Raw genomic sequence first — 20,800 nt, 5'->3', positions numbered from 1 at the left:
TCGAGGTGAAGGAGGAGACAGATGCATTCACTGCCTGAAAAATGGTTGGCTGTTGGATCAATAGATCAGATAGTTTGGTGTGAGGGACTGAATCTCTTTTGCCACTATTAGAATGGTATGAAGCAGATTTTCTTTTCTCATTGAGGCTGTCTGTGTGACAGGTGCAGTGGTAGTTAGGCCAAGAGATGGGCTTGCATTTGTAAAGCTAAAAAATCTCTGGCCTCTCTCAAGGCTGAGGGCATTCAGTAGGCACACTGCTCACTGCCCAGCAGGCACAGTCAGCATCTCCCCACAAAGACCCCATGCTCTTGGAAGGATGTGGGAATAATAGATCTCATGTGAAAGCTCTGTCCTTCAATGCAATCAGTGTGGGTGATACCATAAACCCTGTGGTAGTATTTACATAGTAACTTGTGCTGTTAAAGGGAAAATTTAAAATAATTGTGGGGTTTTTGACTCCTGACTGCATTTCCCTCTGCCTGTGCTGTGTTGGCTCAGGTTTGGAGTCCTAATTCAGGTAAAACTTTAGGCAGGAGGAGAATATTCTGAGGCACACTGCTTACTTGCAGGTAGTGCACGCTCCCATTATCATCAGTGCTATGCAAAGACCACAGCATCTTTCTGAAGCAGACTGTAAATTAGGGCCTGCAAGATCTGGCCATGGCCCCTCAATCCTACTTTTGTCTTTTGCCTTAGGATAGAAGATTTATATTTGCATGTCACAAAGCAGATCATAATGGTTATCTCAGAGCTCATTGTTATTTTGCAGTGTTTTTATGAGACTGGCAGCCTAATGCTGCAAAGTTGTTTGTAATGTTAAGCTTCTACACCTAAAGCAGTGAGGTATCCATGGTAACTGTCTTGCCTGTACACAGTCCCTGGGCAGCCTTTTCACACAGGTCAGAGCATGCACATTCCCAGAAACTGACTCAATTTAGTCTGCCTTAAACATCAGGTAATTTAAAAAAGGCACTGTCTCTAATATTTTTTTTTCTTTTTTGGTAATAGAATTTGGTTTTAATTAGCCATTTGAGCATTCTGCTAGTGAAAACAAAATAAAACACCTTTGCCACTGTAAATATGTCTCTTGCTCAGACTTATTCAAATTAAACCTGAGTCTTGTGCTAAAAATGTTAAGGGCTTTGCAGCAAGCAAATTCCAAATTAAAGTTTCTACTTAACACTGCAGAACATCCTGCTGTGAGGTTTGCCATAGCATTTTTTTATCTAGGTCTTCTGTCAGTACTTGGTATACTCAGTTTTCTTTGACTTCTCTCATAGTTGAGTCCAAGATTAGACTCCAAAAATTATCCTACTTCCTTCCCCATCTCCTTGTTGATTTGCAGAATACATGTTCATCAAGATGAGTTTCTGTTCTTGTCTATAATGATTTTTTGCAGTAGTCTGAGGTACTTATCTGCATATACCAAAGCCTGAGGAAAATTCTCTGCAGAACCAGCTGCCATGCTTGGAACTTTTTCATCTGCCAGCTTGCTCCCATCTTAAAGTTTTCCTGTCTAATTTTTTTGGACATCATTTTGCTTCATCTTGGTTTGTTCTGTCAGTTCCAATGCTTTTGCTAAAGTGAATCATCAGGTGTGTTTCTGCTGGGAGTTTGGCTTGGTGACTCAAGTGTGGAGGAGAAGGAAAAGGCTCAACTTTTAAGCAGATGCTTTCTTCCCAAGTGCTCACTTGCCCTTTCCCAGTGTCCTCCAGAGCTGCTTTGTTAAACAAGAGGCAGGATTGCCAGAGTAACTGAGGGGCAAAAGCTACAAATCAAGTGTCACATGGATTATAATGTGTCCTTGGAACAGCCAGGGGATAAGGAGGGAAAAGGCAAATTCGGAGGGGACAAGGAGGAAGAAAAAAGATGGAGGACAGCAAAGAAGGAGAGACAAAATCCAGATCCTCTCCTGGTCTCCTGCATCATCCCTTCTGCACTATATAAATCTGTCAGGCTTTTGGCTGAGTCTCAGCAGCTCATGGAGCCACAGTTAGAATGCTAATGCTTGCTTCTACTTATGAGGAGTTTTAGGCCAGAGAGGGACATTAAGTATGTAGGTGGAGGCATCAAGTGACACTCAGTCCTTTGCAGTAAAAAAAGCCATTTCATCATCAAGTGGACCCACAGGGAGACAGAAAGGCACTAATATGTATAGGAAACCAATTTATGAAACAAAGCCTTTGCAAAGTGGTAATTAATTAAAGGAACTAAATAATGGTGACGTTCTGGTCAGTGTTATTTAGGGCTAAATGAGGGATCTGGTGTTCATAGGCTGTCATCAGAGCTGAGAAGGCTGATGCTGTGACTGTCTGCCATGCAGAGACATTCTTTGGTGCCTTTGGACTTTGTTAGTACAAACCAGAAGAGTTTTCTGTGGGAGTGAGAAGGAGAATTTGGAGTCACCTGGCTGAGCAAGTGAGTGTGTGTCCCCAGCTCCACACCAGCAGAATGTCTCCCTGGGGAAGGGAGCCTGGAGCTTCTCTCTAAGAAACTGCCTTCTGTTCAAAAGCTGAAGTGTTTCTACCATTGTTTTTTTGTATAAACCAGTAGTATTTTGCTAAGAATATTTATCAGATAGACAAAATGCAGATCTTCTTCACGTTAGGATCTTGGTAATGTGTTTTCTTGCTATGGGAGTTCTCTGTTTAGCCTGTTGGAGTCAGGGTTCCAGCTGATATTTTGGATCGCTGTCATGCTTTCCATGTCTCCTCATCAGAGATTTAATAAAAACTCTTTTCCTCTTGAACTTACATTGGGTTGCACTGGATTTTGGATCCAATACAAATAGACTTGGTACACTTCATGTTCTCTTTTAAACACATGTGAATTGCTAAAGAGGGTCAAACCAGAGGATTAAGAGTGTTTCTTGCTGTGTGGCCATCATCAGATGCTTCAGAAGGTCTAAGAACCCCCACTGCAGGCAGACTTCAAGTTTTCTATTCTTCCTGAAATCTTGGGATAATCCTTAACAGTAAGATCATAAATCTGTGGGCCCTAAAGCAAGAGATTTTGTCTTCTTTCCCATAGTTGTTTTTTTAACATTTGCTATTGTAACTGGTTTAACTTGTCTATAGAAATGCCCAAATCCTTTTCTGAGTCTTGCTGAATTCTTGGCCTTGGTGACTTCCCATGGCCATCTAATTATGTGTGGGCTAACAATTCCTTCTTTATCACTTTTTCATTGATCCTCTTCACATTTCACTGGGGGATACTTTTTGAGTGGGAGAAGAGACAGGAATTCCCAACCTCCAATCTCCACCCCATAGAAGCTTTGCTGTGCTTTTGCCGTGTTTTTTCTGAGGTCAGCAATCTCAATCTGTAATACCAGAGTTTTTCCACAACTTTGTGTGCTCCCAGCACTTCTCTGACCCTTCTAGGAAATGACAACCTGTTGAAAACACAGCTCTTAGATGAAACTGTGTCGCTGATCCAACTTAGAGCACTAATTTTGTCTGTATTATTTCTCACCCTACTCCATGTTTTCACAAGATGTTTTGCTGCATTCAGAGCAGAGGATTTTACCAATAATCCGAATAGCCTAAGCAGCCAGTTTTGTAGCCTCTGAAACTGTTGCTGGGGGTTTTTTTGTGTTCATTAAAAGCACTGACTTGGTGCCATGCCTGTGCAGTTTAATTCCCAGTTACTGGAACTGTAAAATTCTTCTTGGTTTTCATAATGCTGTTGAGCCCTGATGTTGGGATGTTGTGTGGCATTTATCAAAGAGATGTCAGGCATGGGAATATCAGCACCCTTGAAACACAGAAGAAAAAAATTGCTGTTCCAGGACTTCCAGAGCAGGTTTCCTGCTGGCTCCCAGTCAATCTGTGCTGTACTTAACACCTCTAAAGAAGCCCATGACATTGTATTTCCATAGCTACATGCTGTGCATGTAGGAACATTCCAGTGATAATATATTTCTCCTTGGAAGCAATAGACATTTAGGCATTATAATGGCAACAGCTTCATAATAAATATATGCTAAAATCTGGTATGATGAAACAGCTAATGCACATGTGCTGCAGTCTTATCTGGGACATAAATAACTCCACAATTTTAGCAAATATTAAATATAAAGGGGCAATTTGATATTATGGGTGAACAGCTTGCATATTAAATTTTATATAAATATGAATCTGTCTATTAGAAGTGGGAATTTGAAAAGCTGAGACAGGCTCATGAAAATGTGACTTCATCTCCCCCTTGTCTGTACCTTTGAACAGCTGATTTAATTTCAAGCAAATTTTGGTAATTTTTTCAATTAGTTATAGAGTGGCTTCAATGTTTCAGGTTTTTTTCTGTGTAACATAGAAGATAACTTTTTCCCGATCTTGGGAAATCTGGCATTTAGAAATTGTTGTTGCTCCTGAAATAAGATGACACCTAAAAAAATATTGGGCTCTGATGTGACAGCCAAATATCTCTGACAGTTATTAAAAACAAAATGGTACTCTCTTAATACAACGTCTCAGTTTCATGCAGCAACTTTGGCTAATAGAAGTGGTTTATGAACCTTCTGCTGCAGTGCTGCACAAAGTCAGAATTATTTCCATGGCAGTCTTCAAAGGATGTTATTGGATTTATTTGTTTCAACTGATAAAATTTTAGACTCCAAGAGTGAAAAGCTAATATTGGCCTCTAATTTAAAAGGGAGGATTGTGAACTGCTTTGGAAGAAGAGAGGTTTTTCCTAGCAAAAGTTGCCTTCAAAACTCAGAATGTCTGTCTGTTGTTTGGAAGAGAAGCTCTGTCATAGAAAGTTCAGATATGCCAGGAAAGACCATCACCATGTGCCAGGAAAGCTCCATCACCAAGTCACTGTAGGTTTGTGAATCAGTGGGTAAAGTCCAGGGTTATCCCTGAGTGAGCCTGGAGAGGCTTATCCTGCTCACTTAAGAATGACATTAATGGGAGATGGGGTAGCCTGGCCTTGCCCAGGCTCTGAGCCAGGATCTGGTTCCCCATTCCTGGGGAATAAACCTCCCAAAGGCCTTTTTCCAGCCTCCTGAGGAGCTCAGCACCAGGGATGTGGCAGAGCCCAGCTGTTCTCTGTGGCAGCCCAGCCTTTGCCAGGGCAGGAACAAGAGCTCAGGTGCTGAATGACACTGTTTTAGTCACAAGATGATCCAGTTCTCACACTTGATCAAGGGGTCCTTTCCTTCTGGTGAGGCTTTACCTCCTAATCCTGCATTGCCATCATTTCTTAGCTACTTGGGAGTGGATTTGCTGTTTGAGGAAGAGGAGGTGTGGCTCCTTGTGGTGACAGCCAAGTGTTAACAGCTATGTCCTTGCTGAGAGTCAGCAGCAAGGACCTGACAAAAATCAGCAAATCTACCAGAGGAGTTGCTTAATATTTATTTGGCATTTGCCATATCTGGCAGTCAATGTCCATCCACATATTTTAGGGGTTTTTTTCCTTTTCTTTGTCTTTTTTTTTTATGACACTCTGGCTCTGGCCGCACAGGTTTCACATTTCCAAGTACTATTCCTAGGACCAGGAGCAGTAGAAATTAGCATAGTGGTGGGGTGATTGGTTTTGTTCTGGACTTTTTATTCAATGTAGTCTGGAATTCTCATACAAGCACAAAATTTTAGGTGCTGGATTTCAGGTGCCAGTTTTTATCCTGATACCATCCTGAAAAGGATTATACAGTTGGGAGAGTTGACATGAATAGAAAATTCCCGACCAAATTTACTGGAAATTTATTCAAGCTGCTACTACTACTACTACTTTTTTTTTTTTTTTTTTTTTTTTTTTTTTTAACTGGGGAACATGAATTATAAATATTTTCAAATTATCCCTGTCAAAATGGATAGCTAATAAAGTGCTTGACTTGTAGTGTTTTCTAACTTTGCTCTACTTTTCTGTTTGTCTGAAATGCCACCTAATTTCACAGATGTAGTGAAAGCAGTGCTGGAGCTGGCTTTGTTCCAGGTGGGAATTGTTCTCCTCTGCTTAGAAAAGGAGGGGGATGCTTTGTTTTCCCTGCTGTGCTGTGCAGCACAGAGCGAAGGGACAATCTGCCCATCACTGCAGTCACCACTTGGGACATCTCCTGCTGTATCCTTACCACACCCACATTATTTTTTGGAGCAGATTTGTGCTGGTTTTCCAGCAAGGTGGATGCTAAGACAATGTTTCCACACACCACTGATAATGATTTAAATATTTCTGCTGCCCTGAACCTCTGCAAGGTTGGTTCCCTTCTGTTCCTGGTTTGCTGTGTGGATGGAAGCTGCTGGAATATGTTTTGACCAGCTGTTTTCCTTTGCACTAGCCACAAGTATATTTGGAGGCTGACACAAACACATATACACACCTGGTTTTTTTCCTCTTTATGCCTGAAATCCAGGAAATCAGCAACAATTTGGTGTCTGTTTCCATCTAAGAATGCAAGAAGCGTTTCCCAGAAGTGTCAGGTGTGTTGATCATTTTGTCAGGCTGGCTCTCAGGGCACTCTGGATACAGGGTTGCTGATCATTGTCCAAAGCACATCTTTAAATCATGGAAAGACAGAATGTGGCAGTTCCGTGTGTTGAATACAGTGGTGTTCTGAGGTGAGTGGCACTGAAGGAAAAAATGGTCACTTTTGACTCAGTCTTGGGATTGTTTTGAGACACTTCATAAGCCCCTTGATTATTTTGCAAGGATGCTGAAAATTAGTTTCTTTTCTAATCACTTTTTAAAAAAAGTAATAGAGACATATAGAGCACTTCTAACTGAATAATTCATATTACTGTGAACATTTCTGTTGGTTGAAGAAAGTGGCACAGGACATGTTTTAATGTCATGTACACAGTAAAACTAGAAACTGTTAAGAACCAATGAGAAGTACTCATTTAGTATTATATTAGTACTACCCAAAAATCATGTCAAATCCAAAGAAAAGCCTATAACCTGGGTTGCAAAATAATTCTGATTTCTAACCTGGTTTAGAAAGTGCATAGGTTCCTTCAAAGGTAAGCAGTGACCTAAGTACAAATTCTGAATTTTTGAAGTGTCATCAACAGTCTTCAGGGTGACCTCACTGTGCCCTTCCAGTGCCTGAAGGGAGCCCACAGGAAAGATGGAGAGAGACTCTTGACAAGGGCCTGCAGTGACAGGACAAGGGGTAATGGCTTCACACTGACAGAGAGCAGGTTTAGATTGGATATGAGGAAGAAATTCTCCCCTGTGAGGGTGCTGAGGCCCTGGCACAAGGTGCCCAGAGCAGCTGTGGCTGCCCCTGGATCCCTGGCAGTGTCCAAGGCCAGGCTGGATGTGGCTCTGAGCAAGCTGGGATAGGAGAAGCTGTTCCTGCCCATAGCAGGGCATGGGGCTGGGTGATCTTTAAGGTCCCTTTCAACCCAAACCAGGCTATCATTCTATGATTTTGTGATCATATTAGTATCATTTATTAGTAGTCAAGGAAGAAGTTAAGAAGTCAGTGGAACTGGTGGCGGGTAAAAATGAGCAGAAAACTGAAATACAGAAGTGCCTCCTGACCTTGAAAGCTCTGAGCCAACAGGTGAAGATTCTGCTGTATCTGATCCAAACCAGGGCAGGCACTGCATCTGCTGAGCATCCCTTAGCTAGTAAATCAGGTGTCTGTAATGCTCTGGCTTTGAAGTTCAACCTAATAGCAATATGGCAAAAGAGAATAATGTAATGAAATTGGTGTTCGGCCACTTCTATTATTTTCCATTGCTGCCTGTTACAAATTGCTCATAAAACGTCAGAGCACGGTAGTGCTCATAAGTATGCATCTGGAAATTAAGTGTCTGTTTTGGTAAATATTCACATTAGGGCACTTAGGGGTAATTTTTTTTTTTTCTTGCAGAGTATGAGGAGTTCCACAGAGAAATCCTGTTAAAAAATAATGGGATTTGTGTGCATAACTCCCTGTGCATCACTTTGAAAGTTTACCCCCTGCAGCATACGAGTTAGATAATTTTAGTCTTTGAAAATTGTGCTTCTCAGATCTGGTCTTTTCCTACAGTCTTTTATTGATGGTGCACTCATAAATGCTTCTGAATAATTGTGATCAAATCTTATATTGTTTTCCTTCTGTGGTGGAGAACTTGAGTTATTTTGTATCTTAGTGCTTTGTCTTGTACTGGAGGAAGTCTGAAAGGAAAAATTACAGAGGTGCAAACATGACCTGGTTTGTAAGTGCACAGTTTATATGCAAAAGTGACAGATACAAACAATAATATTTGCCCACAGCAAAGACTTGTTATCTCTATATATAAATACATATATACATATCTAGAGATCTGATATTTGAGCAAAAAAACCCCCATTCAGCAGCTACTAATACTTTATGGCCTAATAGAAGAATTATATAATTACAAAATCAGACTGTGTTTTTCAAAGTGTTTTCTCCTCCGTCTAAGTATAAACATCCCAATGCTGTGGTTTTCACTAACCCAAACAATTTTTCTTTCCTGCTATATTCCTAGTGGAGACACTTTTTAGAGTTACTGCCAAAAAAATCTTTCTCTTAATATGATGCTTTCCTGAGTTTCTTCAGGGTGCAAAATTGGACAGTTATCAGGCAAAACCTGTGGGGTTTTTGTGATGTATCCCATATTCTTTTCCCTATCCATATTGAAAATGGACTGGCAATGGCAGTTATTTTGCTATAGTTTGGCACTTAAGCTTCCAGCTTTCTATGGAACCTAGAACTGCAAAGGAAAGAAGAATTAAAAGACTGCTTGAAAAATGAACTCCTTTTTAGAGCAACTATAGTTTGGTTTTAAAGAAGGTCGTGCTCAGTTGTTTTTTTTATCTGAGCCTGTCAATGCATCTCTGCATTAGTTACAGTCTCAAGTTTATCAGTTAGTATTTGTGATGCAGGAAATTTGTATGGAGAGAAGTCGGATTCCTCCCAGTTTTGTGTAGGATTGAACAATGGCACATTTGAAATGTGGGATGTCTCTGCCTAATGAGAGACAGCTGAGAGGTGTGGGTGGCCAGCTCTGTTCTCCTAAGAGAACTGTGTCATGAAGTCTGGTGCATATTTTGGGTTGTTTTTTCTTTTTAAACTTGGATAAAACACTTTTGCCTGGCAAAGTGCATGTCTGCTCCTTCTCCTACTTAAGTTGCTGGCAAATCTCCCGTTGATTTTAGTGGAAGCAGAACTGGACACCAGCTGGACCCAACTTCATATTTGAAAGTGCTTTTTTTCCCTGGTGTGAATAAACGCCCCAGTGTGCAAATAACTGTGCTGTTGGGTGTCATATTTTATTGGTGAAAATATATGACTTTCAACTATCAGTTGGCTATGAAAACATCTTGTTGCAAAAAGATCAAAACCAAGAAAAAGCTCACTCTGTGTAAAAGCAAACAAACAACTCCCCAAAACAAACAACTTCTCCCAATTTGTGAGCCCCCTGGAAGCTGCTGGCATCATGAAAACAGAAATTTTCCACTTTGTGGACATAATAGGAGTCAAGACTTGGGGGCTGTCTTCCAAGCCCGTGCTTGTGCAACTCCATGCGTGTGGTAGCCGTGGCCTCAGCTGATCCCTTTTGGAGACAGGGAGATTTCTGTGTCATCTTGCATTTCAAGAGCAGGTTGTATCATAATTTAAAGACTTTTAAAACCAATTGTGGTATCTCCACAGAAACCACTTGCACAAAACTCCTTCTCCCACCATGTTTTGTCTCCAAGAGAAATAAGGGAACAAAATGGGTGAAAAGCAACAACAACATAAGCAACAACCAAAAAAATCATCCTGAAGTGGGCACTCAGACTAAGTAGACTAGAAATTTCATTTATAAATAATGACAAGAAACATGTAGAAATAGGTATCTTTTAAACAGCCTTCATAGAAAGCCTCATCTATATTTACTACAGGAAAAGGTAGCATGATGTCTTCATAGATTATGTGAGATGACATATTTTTTTCACCCAGCTTGTTCTCCTAATATAGACCACAAGATCTTCAAATAGTTTCTGTCTGAGAAGCCACCTAGTCGTGGTTTAGTAACTGCCAGCAGTACAGACTATCACACCTCTTCTTAAGCTGTTCCAATAGCTAAATGCCACTACTGTTATATAAAATAAAAATAAAATTCATAACCCACAAACTGAATAACCCAGCTGCCTCTACCTCTTTTCTAGCTGAATTTCTCCATTTTCAGCTTCTCACCACTATGTCTTGCACCTTTTATCTTTAGACTGAAGTCATCCATTATATCAGATTTCTTATGTAGATAGTCAGAAACAGAGTTCATGCTTAGACTGATAAACTCAGTAGATTGAATGCCTTGAATTTCTGATGAAAAGATTTGTTTTATTCTCTAATCACTCTTGTGGAGCTTCTCTAAACCTGATCCAATTTGTCAGCATTCTTGAACTGTGGACACTAACTTGTGATGTAGTATTATTGCTACAGTAATGTGCTCCTGCATGTGAATAAGTGAGAGAGTCTCACAAATCCCACATAACAGCTCTTGTTACCCTTTGCAGAATTGTGGGATTTGGGGAGTTGTCATTGCACTGATTTTTCTCTTGGGCTTTTCATTCTTCCCCAAAGTCATGACCTCCTAGAACAGAATCCTCCATTTTTTTGGTGGGTTCTCTATTTTATTGTTAATAAGACATACAGAGGTTTGGACATAATGACACTCATATTGTTTACTTCTAGTCAGTTTTATAAATGATGCCTAAATTGTTAGCAGTGACTTGACCTTATCCCCTCTTTTTTGTGTGTGTGTCCTTTCCAAACACAATTAATAATTATTTTCTGTATGATTTAATTTCATTAAGAAAAGCCCCAAATGAGGCACACAATACATACTTCATGAGTTTGCCCATTAGAAGCCCATATATTTGTTTATGATTTCTTGCTTTAAATTGCACATTGAATTCTATCAGGCACTGAGTTGTTAAGCCACTTGATAACTATCCTTCTGGGCTTACTTAATCAAAAATTTTGCCTTACAGCATTGTGTCACACTGCAAAGTTTATCAAACTTTACGAGAATGACATTTTTATTTTTAGCAAAAGCAGAAGATAATCTTCAGAAGTTTCAGAAGGTCTGTTTTGGCAAACCTGTATTGAGGCGATTATTACAACATGATGCCAACATTAAAACTGCCATCAGTATATAGTAACTTCCTTTAATTTTGTGTTAATGGAATGCAAAATCAGCCATTCCTTTGTCTCTCCTAGAACTGACATCAAACTCATGGCAGGGAGCTGGATATCATTAAAAAGTGTAAGTGCTCCCTGGTACTTTTGGAAAAGTATCATTGCATGTGAGACGTCTCAGAGTTCTCTGAGATTTTGTGTCTCTTCCAAACTTTCTGAAAATCTGTATTCGTAGACCAGAGATCCCCAACAGCTCCTCTTCTATACTTGGCTGCAAGTTATTAAAATATGAAGATTTAATAAGCCTTGTTTTCATACCTCTTCCTGGATTAATGCTGAAATATGCTCGCAGCATCATCCACTGTATCACTGGTTGGATGTAGCTGCCTTTTCTGTGTAATCACTGATAATCTGAGCATTTCCACTTCATTAATTTAATACAGATTAAGAACCAGAAGAGATCATCAGACCCTCTTGTTCAGCCTCCAGAATGTTGTATGTATAATTCCAACTCCTTAAGCAGTGTGCAGAGTTATATAAGGCAGGATAGATAAGTTTTGGTGGTGTAATAGGGAGAGCTGGTGCTGATGCAGGTATCCATGGTAAGCCTTAGGTACCTCTCTCAGCCTTTGCTTCCTGGCACATCCTCATGTGGAACCAGCCTTTTGCAGGCCCAGAGAGGGCAAGTGAATAAACCATTGTATTAAGGCATTTAAATCAAGTTTAAAGACCAACGAGCATAATGAAATGCGGACTGAGAAAATGGAATTTGTTTGTGTCTACATGTTCCTACTAGAATAATTATTCCCTATTGGAAACTTTTGCCTGTCAATCCCCAGCTATTTAAAACTGCAACAACAATATCCAGTTGTTGCTTTCTTGTGTCCTCAGTCTTTATCCTAGCTTTTGTTAGGGACAATGCAGTGGTATTCATCAGCAACAATAAGACTGTTATGTTTCATTGTGTTTTTTCCAAAGCTATACAATGTTCTATCCATTATGGAAGGATTGCAGTCAGCTGAGTGATGTTTACATGTCACTTCCATACCCTAATAAGAGGTATAAAAGTGTATTGTAGCCAGCAGGGGAGAGTTACAGTATGGAAGACCAGGACTTTTGCCTCGTATAGAAACGTAATCAGGGAAGATAGCGCTGCACTGCTTTAGTGTGCTTTTATTTTTGGCCTCTGCTTTAGTGGCACAAGTGTGTGTAGTAGCTGCAGCAAACTGCTTATTCATGCTGCTGCTGTGATCGTTTGCTTTTGGGCAGTATTAATTTTGTGGCTGTGCTAAGTTAGGAGCCCATTCCCAGGGACATCAATGGCGTGGCTGTCTGGCTGGTCCTGGCAGCGACTGGACAAGCTCGTCCGTGTGACAGGGCTGTTCTTGCCTGTGTTTGCTGGCATTCCCATAAAAGCATTCCCACACACCTATGCCAGCAGGATCAGCACTTCTTCTAGAAGATGGGTCTTTCCAGCTTTTTCTAGGATGGTGCCTCACAGTCACATGCTGGAGGTGATGGGTGTTTCTGATACATTCCTTGGGCGTTTCTCTGTGCATTCCTCAGCCCTGGTTCGTGTGGCTGGGCCCTTCTGCTCTTTGTAGTGGCAGCTCATTTCACAAGACTCATGGAAGTCATATGGCTGCCTGAGGTCATCACAGAGGAGATGAGGATCCCGAGTTTGCAAATATGTGGGTTGAGCCTGGGGTGCGTTTCTGACACAGCTGTCAGGCAAAGCAGAGGTTCCACCACATTTCTGCTTTTCAAGCACGGCATCCTTGACTCTTGACACTTCAGCTTCTGGGAAGTATAACTATTGTCTGGATTCATGGGAGGTTGGGAGAGAGCAGGAATCCTAATAATTAAGACTTCTTGGAAGAAGAAATTAAATCTGCTCCTTAGTTTGGGTATGGGTGGAGCAGGATTCCTTCCCCTTTCTGTAGCCAGCTGGAGAAACATCTTCATATCCCCTGGTGTCTTTGAAGGTAACAAGGCAGGAGGAAGATCTGAGATGTGCTGGTAGTTAGTATTCAGACCCCAGTGCTAAATCACTCAGTTTATTAGTCAAAAGCTATTTTATGGTTTTAAACATTCTTCTTGATAAAATAAGGGCTGTTCTGGTTGAACAATAAAGCTCGTGACCACAGGTAGTATTCTTAACTATCTATAGATGGCTTTTGGTGTTTCTTCCCATGACTGCTCTGTGACTGTTTATATAATTTACCATTAGTCATCAGCAGGCTGCAGAGGTTGCTGGTTGAGGAGGTTGACTCAAACTGAGTGGTTAGTCAAATGCTATGGCAAATGCCAGCCTTTCTGTTGAAAAGATCATGTCTCAAGACATGATCCATTCTGGACTGGGTCCTCGTTGGGAGTTAGGAAGGATTTCTGCTCTGTGAACCCATTTGTGTGACTGTTTTATGATTCTGTGATATATATGCCTGCGAAAGCTTGAAAAGGGGCTTTAGCCTTTTTCTCAGTCCATGTTTATCAGTTCTGGTGGGAACTCTTTTCCCATCACTAATATTTTTTTCTTCTTCAGGAGATGAGGAAAATGAGGTTAACTTTGCTGTGAAACACTGGACTTTGGTCCCAGCTAAAGACAGGATGTTGAGCAGGAGGAGCTGGTGCTCTTACCCTTCTTAAAATTGCTTATGAGCTTGGTTACTGTACTTGTCCATTACTCCAGGTTAACCTGGAGTTTAACCTGGAGTGGTACTGTACTTGTACCACTCCAGGTTAAACCCCATCACAACCAGGCTGGTTAGGAATCTGTGTGAGGTGCTCAGAGACTTCTGGTTCTTTGCCTTGCTCTGTCATGCAGAGCACACTGGATTAATCTGACCTGGAAAATCCACCCAGGAAACTCCCTGTAGGTGATGTTTCTTATTTTTCTTGCAGTTATTATATTTGTAGCTTTTGATATTTTACTGTAGGCCTTGTACTTTCCTTGGCTGTATGAGGGAATTCTGTACAGACTATTCAGACTATTTTATCAAAGGAAAGCATCAGAATGGGAGAGCTAGGAAAGAATGGCTGGTTAATATTGTCAGGCAGCACACAAAGTCCTGCATTTTGGCACTTTTTTCAGGTGGACAAGGCTATTGTCTTCAAGGTCCATGAAGCAGTGAAGCCCCTCTGTGGTGTGTGGTTGCCACTGGAAATATTGCCAAGTTAACAGGGAAGTGAGAGTGGGAGTGTCTGGGACTTGCTTTCCTGCTGCCTGCTGTCTGTGGCGGCCACAGAGATGTTTTGATTGAAAACTTGACTGCTGCACTAATATGCAGGCACTGGCAAGCTGCTGAATGCTGAGAATGCTTCTAGTGCACATATTTTTCAGAATTTTTTTCATTAAAACCAGCAGTTTAGTAAAAGTAGGGGAAAAAATGTTCAATTTTAATGCCAAATGCCAAACACTTGAAGCGACCATTTTCCCCCTTCTGTGTTGAGCATTGGAGATCTTACTTATTCCTCTTTCTGAAATCTGAGGTTACACAAACGCCTACAATTGTTGTGTCACCTTCTGCCTCTGTAAAACTGAGTGTGGACTGCAGGTGTTCTGTGGAGACTGAAGGCAAAATAAAAATGCCAAGTAATTGGTACCCCTGACTCTCAATCCAGGGTGTCTTGTGTTGCAGAACATAAGTGAAATAAAAGGGAAGATCTTCAGAGAGCTGCATGCAAATTTTGACTGGTTGTGGTTTTGGAAGTCAAGGAACAAGGCGATACAGAGAATGCTTTTTAAGCTGTTCTATCAAATGTCATATCTCTGTTTTAATATTTTATGTGATGTGGCTTCTTTCAGATGATCAGCTGGATTATCTGAGATCAGAGAAAAGGGAGTGGTACTACTCAGCTTCAGAAAATAGGAAGAAAGTGCTGCCATGGCAGGGTAGGGCACAGACACACTGACTGCAGAGCACTGGCTATTTGTGGAGCTTGTTTCAATATACACATCTCACAGATAGCCAGTCAGAATTACTGAAGTGGAGGTGTTTTATTTATAATCAATAAGTTTAAAACAAACTTCAAAAAAGTTTATACAACACTATTTTAGAATTTTCCCCCTGGGATTTGTTAGATAAGACTGTTAGATATTTGTTTTCTGGACAACTTTCCTGTTTGTGTGCTTACTAATTATAATGGAAAGACCTACTAAATTATGTATCTGTGTTAAACAGCTTGCTTTTCGAACAAAGGAAATTGGCCATAACTCTCATTTCTTCTATTTTTATTTTTCTCTTAAAGGGCAACACTTTAAGGAAAATCCTCCTGTATCGGTACTTTAAAGGGGAATATGGAAGTGGTATGAATGGGCCCCTGTCTGCCAGCTACAGCAAAACTGCACAAGTGGGAGGTAAATCAACACACATCATTTAAAGAGAGCAAAATTAGCAGCACCATTTTTTCTAATAGGCACATTGGACATGCTCCAGGCATTCAGTTGGTAAATAAATCAAACGTGTTCTGTAAGCACTTAGAAGAGAGGTAGTATCAGACTCTTCTATTTTTAAGTTGCTCACACTTGTCTCAGATGGTGCATTTGGAGGTACCAAAGCAGGTACCAGGAAATCACCATCCAGAAATTCAGTGAAGCAGAAAACTTTTGGAGAGATGATGTTGTTTCTGGAAATTAAAGAATTTTTTGACATTCCAGATCCTTTATTGATACATGAAAAATATCTAAAGAAAAACTTTTCACAAAATACTTAGACAACAGAACAGATTTTTCTGAGAGGTTGTAGAATGTGTCGGTTCTTGTTACAACTTTACTGGACAAGACTCTGATGAACCTGTCCTATCTTCCTGTTTCAGTAGATGATCTCTGTAGGTCCATTATAAGCTAATTTTTTGTATCATTCTACTGTAGAAGCCACAGGAAGTTACTGCAGGGTGATTTCTAGGAAAACCCATAATAATGGATGTCATAGGAAATGAGGCTGGAGCTAGGTATGGAGCCAGGTCAGAACTGCATTTTGCATTTTCGGTGCACACTGAAAGCGTGCCCAGATTTGTCAACTTTTGCAGATGTTACCCAGCTGTTCCTTCTTTACTATTACAATATAGACTCTGAAAATCTTTGCAGTCTTAACATTCTGTGTGCCAAATTTTGCTCTCTAACAAATAAGAGACTGCGGTTTTATTTTTTTAGTTCTCTCTAAAAAGTGTGTGTGTGTATGGCATCATCACAAAGTCTGAAGCATTTTAATCAGTTTAATCAAAGTAGTACTGGCTGATTACAGCAGTACTGTATTTTTACTAATGAAGTAGGCACAGTTACATCTTTAGAGAAGTAAGTATAGCAGGAAAGATGATCATCTGTGATAATAAAAGGTGGTTGATTTAATGAGCTAATACAATTTAGCAAAATTTCTTCAACCCACACCTTTAATTTGGATTAACTTGGGTCTGTGTTCTTAAAAAAAGCATCATAATGGTGATGGTAATGATGATGATGTGGAAGGTGGCAAAAGCATTTGGCTGGAAGGTCAGACCCATAACCAGGGTGGATTTACCAGGACACAGTTTTATTGTAGATTAGGCCTGAGATTGAAGAGCAGATTTAAAAAGGATCTCCGAGCAATGACCCGACTCACAGTTTTGTGCATGCAGCAGTGGAATTAAAAAAGGGCTCAGTGAACAAATCAATGTCCTTTCCATCTTATTTATTGTCTGAATATCCTGACAGAACAATGACTTAGGGATTTGTTTTATTTCTTATTCTTAGAGCCCAACATTGCAGTTTCATACAAAAATCTTGTTTTTATCAAAGGGGACTTTGCCTGACAGAATTTCAAAATTAAATTTATTACATTGCTATTGTGTGCTTTATCACTACTAATAGGTTCATTTTCATATATGTGTGTGAAGCAAACACGAATGGTATTTGTGTATTTGTCTAATTTGCAGGTGGATTTTCAGGACAAGATGCAGATAAGTCTGGGGTGACTATGTTTGATATCCAGTGCCTCCTGGACAAAGAAGGTGCCTCAGAGCTGGTCATAGATGTGATAGTGAACACCAGAAATGACAGGATTTTCTCCGAGGGCATTCTGCTGGGTATTGCGCTGCTTGAAGGTGGAAATACGCAAACACAGGTACTTGTTTAATCTGCTTATTCACATATTGATTCTCAGGTGCATGTGGTCTGGAGACAAATAAAGAGAACCTTTTTGCTGTGAGTTCTCTGAGAAGTTTGTCACTGGAATATATACCACTGTAATACAAATGTAAATATGCCCTATTACTATGCAGTAGCTCTTCGGGAGAAGGAAAGGTTTTTCAGCTCTCCCTCTCTGTGTAGCGCTGTGCTGCTTTTAATCTGGTCACTGCCATGTGAGCATTATCTCCAGTTATTTTATGTCAGTCTTCGTAAAATTAAAAATTATATCTAAAAATTATAATACTTCTAAGTTTATGAAAGCATATTATTTTCTAGAAACCTTCAGAAACATTTATCAAAATCTCCAAAGAGAAAAAAACTTGGTCATTTGAGAAGACCAGTATTCCAGTTGATAGAAGATATTTGCTTTTAACTATGGTTTCTAGGTGTTTTTCTATATATTTGCTTTAAACTATGGTTTCTAGGTGTTGTCACCCAGATTTAGCCAAATCAGATGTTTGAGGAAAGAGAGAGAATTAATATGAGGAGGGAAGAACGAGAGAATTTGGATTGTTTGCAAATTGTTTCAAATGGTCCTCAGCCTGCTTGACAGTTATACTAAGGGACTGGAATTAATAACATAAAATAATATTTAATAATAAATTCTGTCTGTAGCCCAAAAAATTAATATAATCCAAGCTATAATATTGCATATTTGATGTTCCATGCTTTCTCTTGTTGTTACATAATAAGTCACTTTTCACTGTTATTTGTAGATGGAATATAATGACTAGTAAGTCTGGAGAAATGGAGAGTGTCACAAAGTAATTTAACTTCAAGTACAATATTGTGACATTTAAAAGACTGCAAATAGCACAGTTCACCATTTTACCCTAATTTTAAAATATTATCATCAGTCTTTGTTACCAGCCTTGTATATCACTTTGTGAAAGAACTGGTCAGGCAGTGGCCAACATTTGTTCTGTGTAAGTGAAATAATTATTCATCGTTTGTTTCACAAAAAAAAAAAAAAAAAAAAAAAAAAAAAAGTGTATTTTTAATTTCTTCCTCCTTAGAAGATTGATATCTAAAGACTTTTTTTTTTGCAGTATTCGACTTACCAGCAACTAAAGGAGCAGAAGAAGTCAGAAAGGTTCTTTAAAGTGCTGTATGATCGCATGAAAGCTGCTCAGCAGGAGATCAGATCCACAGTGACAGTGAACACTATTGATTTGGGGAGCAAAAAGAAGGAGGATGACAGTGACCTCACCATATCTGTTCCCAAAAAGAGAGGTAAGGAGGCATCCCTGGGAGAGAGGGGAGCAGGGCTTTATATTGACACTGCATGTGCCGCACCACTGGTGCTCTGCTGAGTTGATCAATAAGCTTTAATATTAATCATTGCCAATTTGCATATTTTGCCTGTTTTTCTCTGAATTACAGTCCATCTCAGGTTGGCCACAAGGAATTAGCTTTAATGAAATCGGTGAAGCTCTGCCCGTTTGCATCAATAAAAGATATTGAGCTGTATTTTTAGAGGAGCAAAAGCAGAGACTGCTGCTATTGGGGATATTTCACAAGAGCAGGCTCAGGAACTGATTTCCCACCCTGTGGTCTTCCCATTGTTCTCATCATTTATTGTATATGGGAGAGAAATAGTAGGGCTTTTTGTGTTAATGTTCTATTTCACTCTGGCTTGTGGTTTATTTGGAACGTGCTATCCCTGCATGAATGTTGCTTTGATATTCTTTGTGAGTTGCCTAGAGGTCTTTGAAGAGTTAGACACCAACAAAGGAAAAGTTGCATTCATTATTATTGTTTTCTTATTGTTTAATCAAATGGGGAGAAAGACTTTCAAAAATGAAGGAAAATTATCTTCTTTTCAGTTAAGGATTCAACTCTGCATCTGAAGGAGGGAATGAAAGGACAGTTAACAGAAGCATCCTCTGCAACCTCCAAGGCTTACTCTGTGTACAGAAGAGAAATGGACCCAGAAATAGACCTGATGGGCTCAGCGGCAGATGCTGCAAATGCAGAAGAGAAGTCTGCAGAAGAAGCAATCATGAGCCCTGCCATTGCAATCATGCAGCCAATACTGAGATTTCTTCAGCTGCTGTGTGAGAACCACAACCGAGAGCTCCAGGTAAAGTGTTTTGAGCTGAGCTTTTATAGGGGTGATGTTAGAGGGGCTGCACCTTCATAAGGGGAGAAAAACACACTTGTGCCTGGCCCATGTGACAGAGTAGGACTGTCTGAAATGTTGGGTCCAAGGGATAAAAGAACCCTTTCCAAGAATCATTTGGGTTCTGTGTTGGAGGAGTGCATGTTTATATCCTCAGAATTGCTTGGGGATCTCAGCACAGCCACGTGGAACTGAGCAGGGTCTAAATGTCCCTGTTAGTAAGGTTCCTGTGCATAGTTGGTAATCACTTACCACAGATTTGAAGAGCCCAGGAAGTTTCTGGGTACTGCCCCTTTCCCAGAGTATCACAGCTGAAGGCTTTAAGATGCTCTGTGTGTCCCTGCTGTCAGTTCTTTTGGTAGAAATTACTGTCCCCATAGCAACCTCTGCAAAATGTATTTTCTGCCAATATACATCAGTGCCGTGGCCAGGAGTGGTTCCTCCCCTTCCAGCTGTGGTTGGGGTGGTTTGAGCTGAGCTCCACAATGTGCCACCAGACCTGCTTGGCTGTGGGGCAACAGCTTCCAAGAGAAGGGCTGTGATGGGTGACTGGGAGGAGGTCTGCAGGATGTATAAAAGACATTTAAGGCCAGTGCAGATGTTTGCCAAGTTCAGTTTCCTAAGCCTCCTCTGCTCCATGATTTAATCAGGTAATAGTTCTCAATTGCTGCATGAAGGCCTATTATATTTTCTATAGTAGTGCAGTGTACTTCAGTACCTGAGACACAGTAGTCATATGGTTATAAGTTGTATCCTTTAACATTTTCATGAAAAAATACTAAAATACTTTGTTTGCCTTGACTCTCTTCCTTTTTTTGTTTTGTTTTGTTTTTTGTTTTGTTTTGTTTTGTTTTGTTTTGTGTTCCTTTCCTCCACCCACCAGAATTTCTTAAGACATCAAAACAATAAAACAAATTACAACCTCGTTTGTGAGACCCTTCAGTTCTTGGACTGCATCTGTGGGAGCACCACAGGTGGGCTGGGCTTGCTGGGGCTTTACATCAACGAGAGGAACGTGGCTCTTGTCAACCAGACCCTGGAAAGCTTGACAGAATACTGCCAGGGGCCATGCCATGAAAACCAGGTAAGCTCAAGAACTTCTGGGTGCAGAAGGCTGTACCTGAATGTTGCTGTCTGGCTGCTTATCACAAACCTTTGAGGATTCCTGATAACATAAATTCACTTGGAGCTGCTATGACTAGTCTTAACATGCTTCAAGCTTTCCTGAGGCCTGAGCAACCCTTTTAAGTCAGAGCTCAAAACAGACTCTTCCTGTAGTACCTCTTCTTCCTCTGAGAATTTGCAGACCTTTTGGAGGGAGTTTCATGTTTTATGTTGCTGTGTCCATGGCTTAACCCTCACTTTGTGAGACTGGATTTGGAGTCAGAGTTTTGGATATGCATTGCAAAGAGACTGTTTGTGTTTAAGTGTGTTT

The 20,800-nt window shown here is 40.3% G+C and overlaps 1 protein-coding gene across 1 annotated transcript in view; it reads left to right on the top strand.

Moving 5' to 3' along the window:
* The window catches only part of ITPR2 (inositol 1,4,5-trisphosphate receptor type 2), a 241,951-nt gene that overhangs the window by 150,715 nt on the left and 70,436 nt on the right, over positions 1 to 20,800 (top strand). Inside the window, exons 38-42 of the mRNA XM_058022044.1 lie at positions 15,329 to 15,437; positions 16,991 to 17,178; positions 18,293 to 18,476; positions 19,070 to 19,326; positions 20,249 to 20,449. Coding sequence (XP_057878027.1) covers positions 15,329 to 15,437; positions 16,991 to 17,178; positions 18,293 to 18,476; positions 19,070 to 19,326; positions 20,249 to 20,449 — 939 coding nt within the window. The remainder of the gene's footprint in view (positions 1 to 15,328; positions 15,438 to 16,990; positions 17,179 to 18,292; positions 18,477 to 19,069; positions 19,327 to 20,248; positions 20,450 to 20,800) is intronic.

This window comes from Melospiza georgiana, chromosome 4 (assembly GCF_028018845.1).
Source record: "Melospiza georgiana isolate bMelGeo1 chromosome 4, bMelGeo1.pri, whole genome shotgun sequence".
Taxonomy (NCBI): Eukaryota; Metazoa; Chordata; class Aves; order Passeriformes; family Passerellidae; genus Melospiza; species Melospiza georgiana.
Note: the sequence above shows the minus strand (reverse complement) of the source record. Positions and strands in the feature narration are given on the sequence as shown.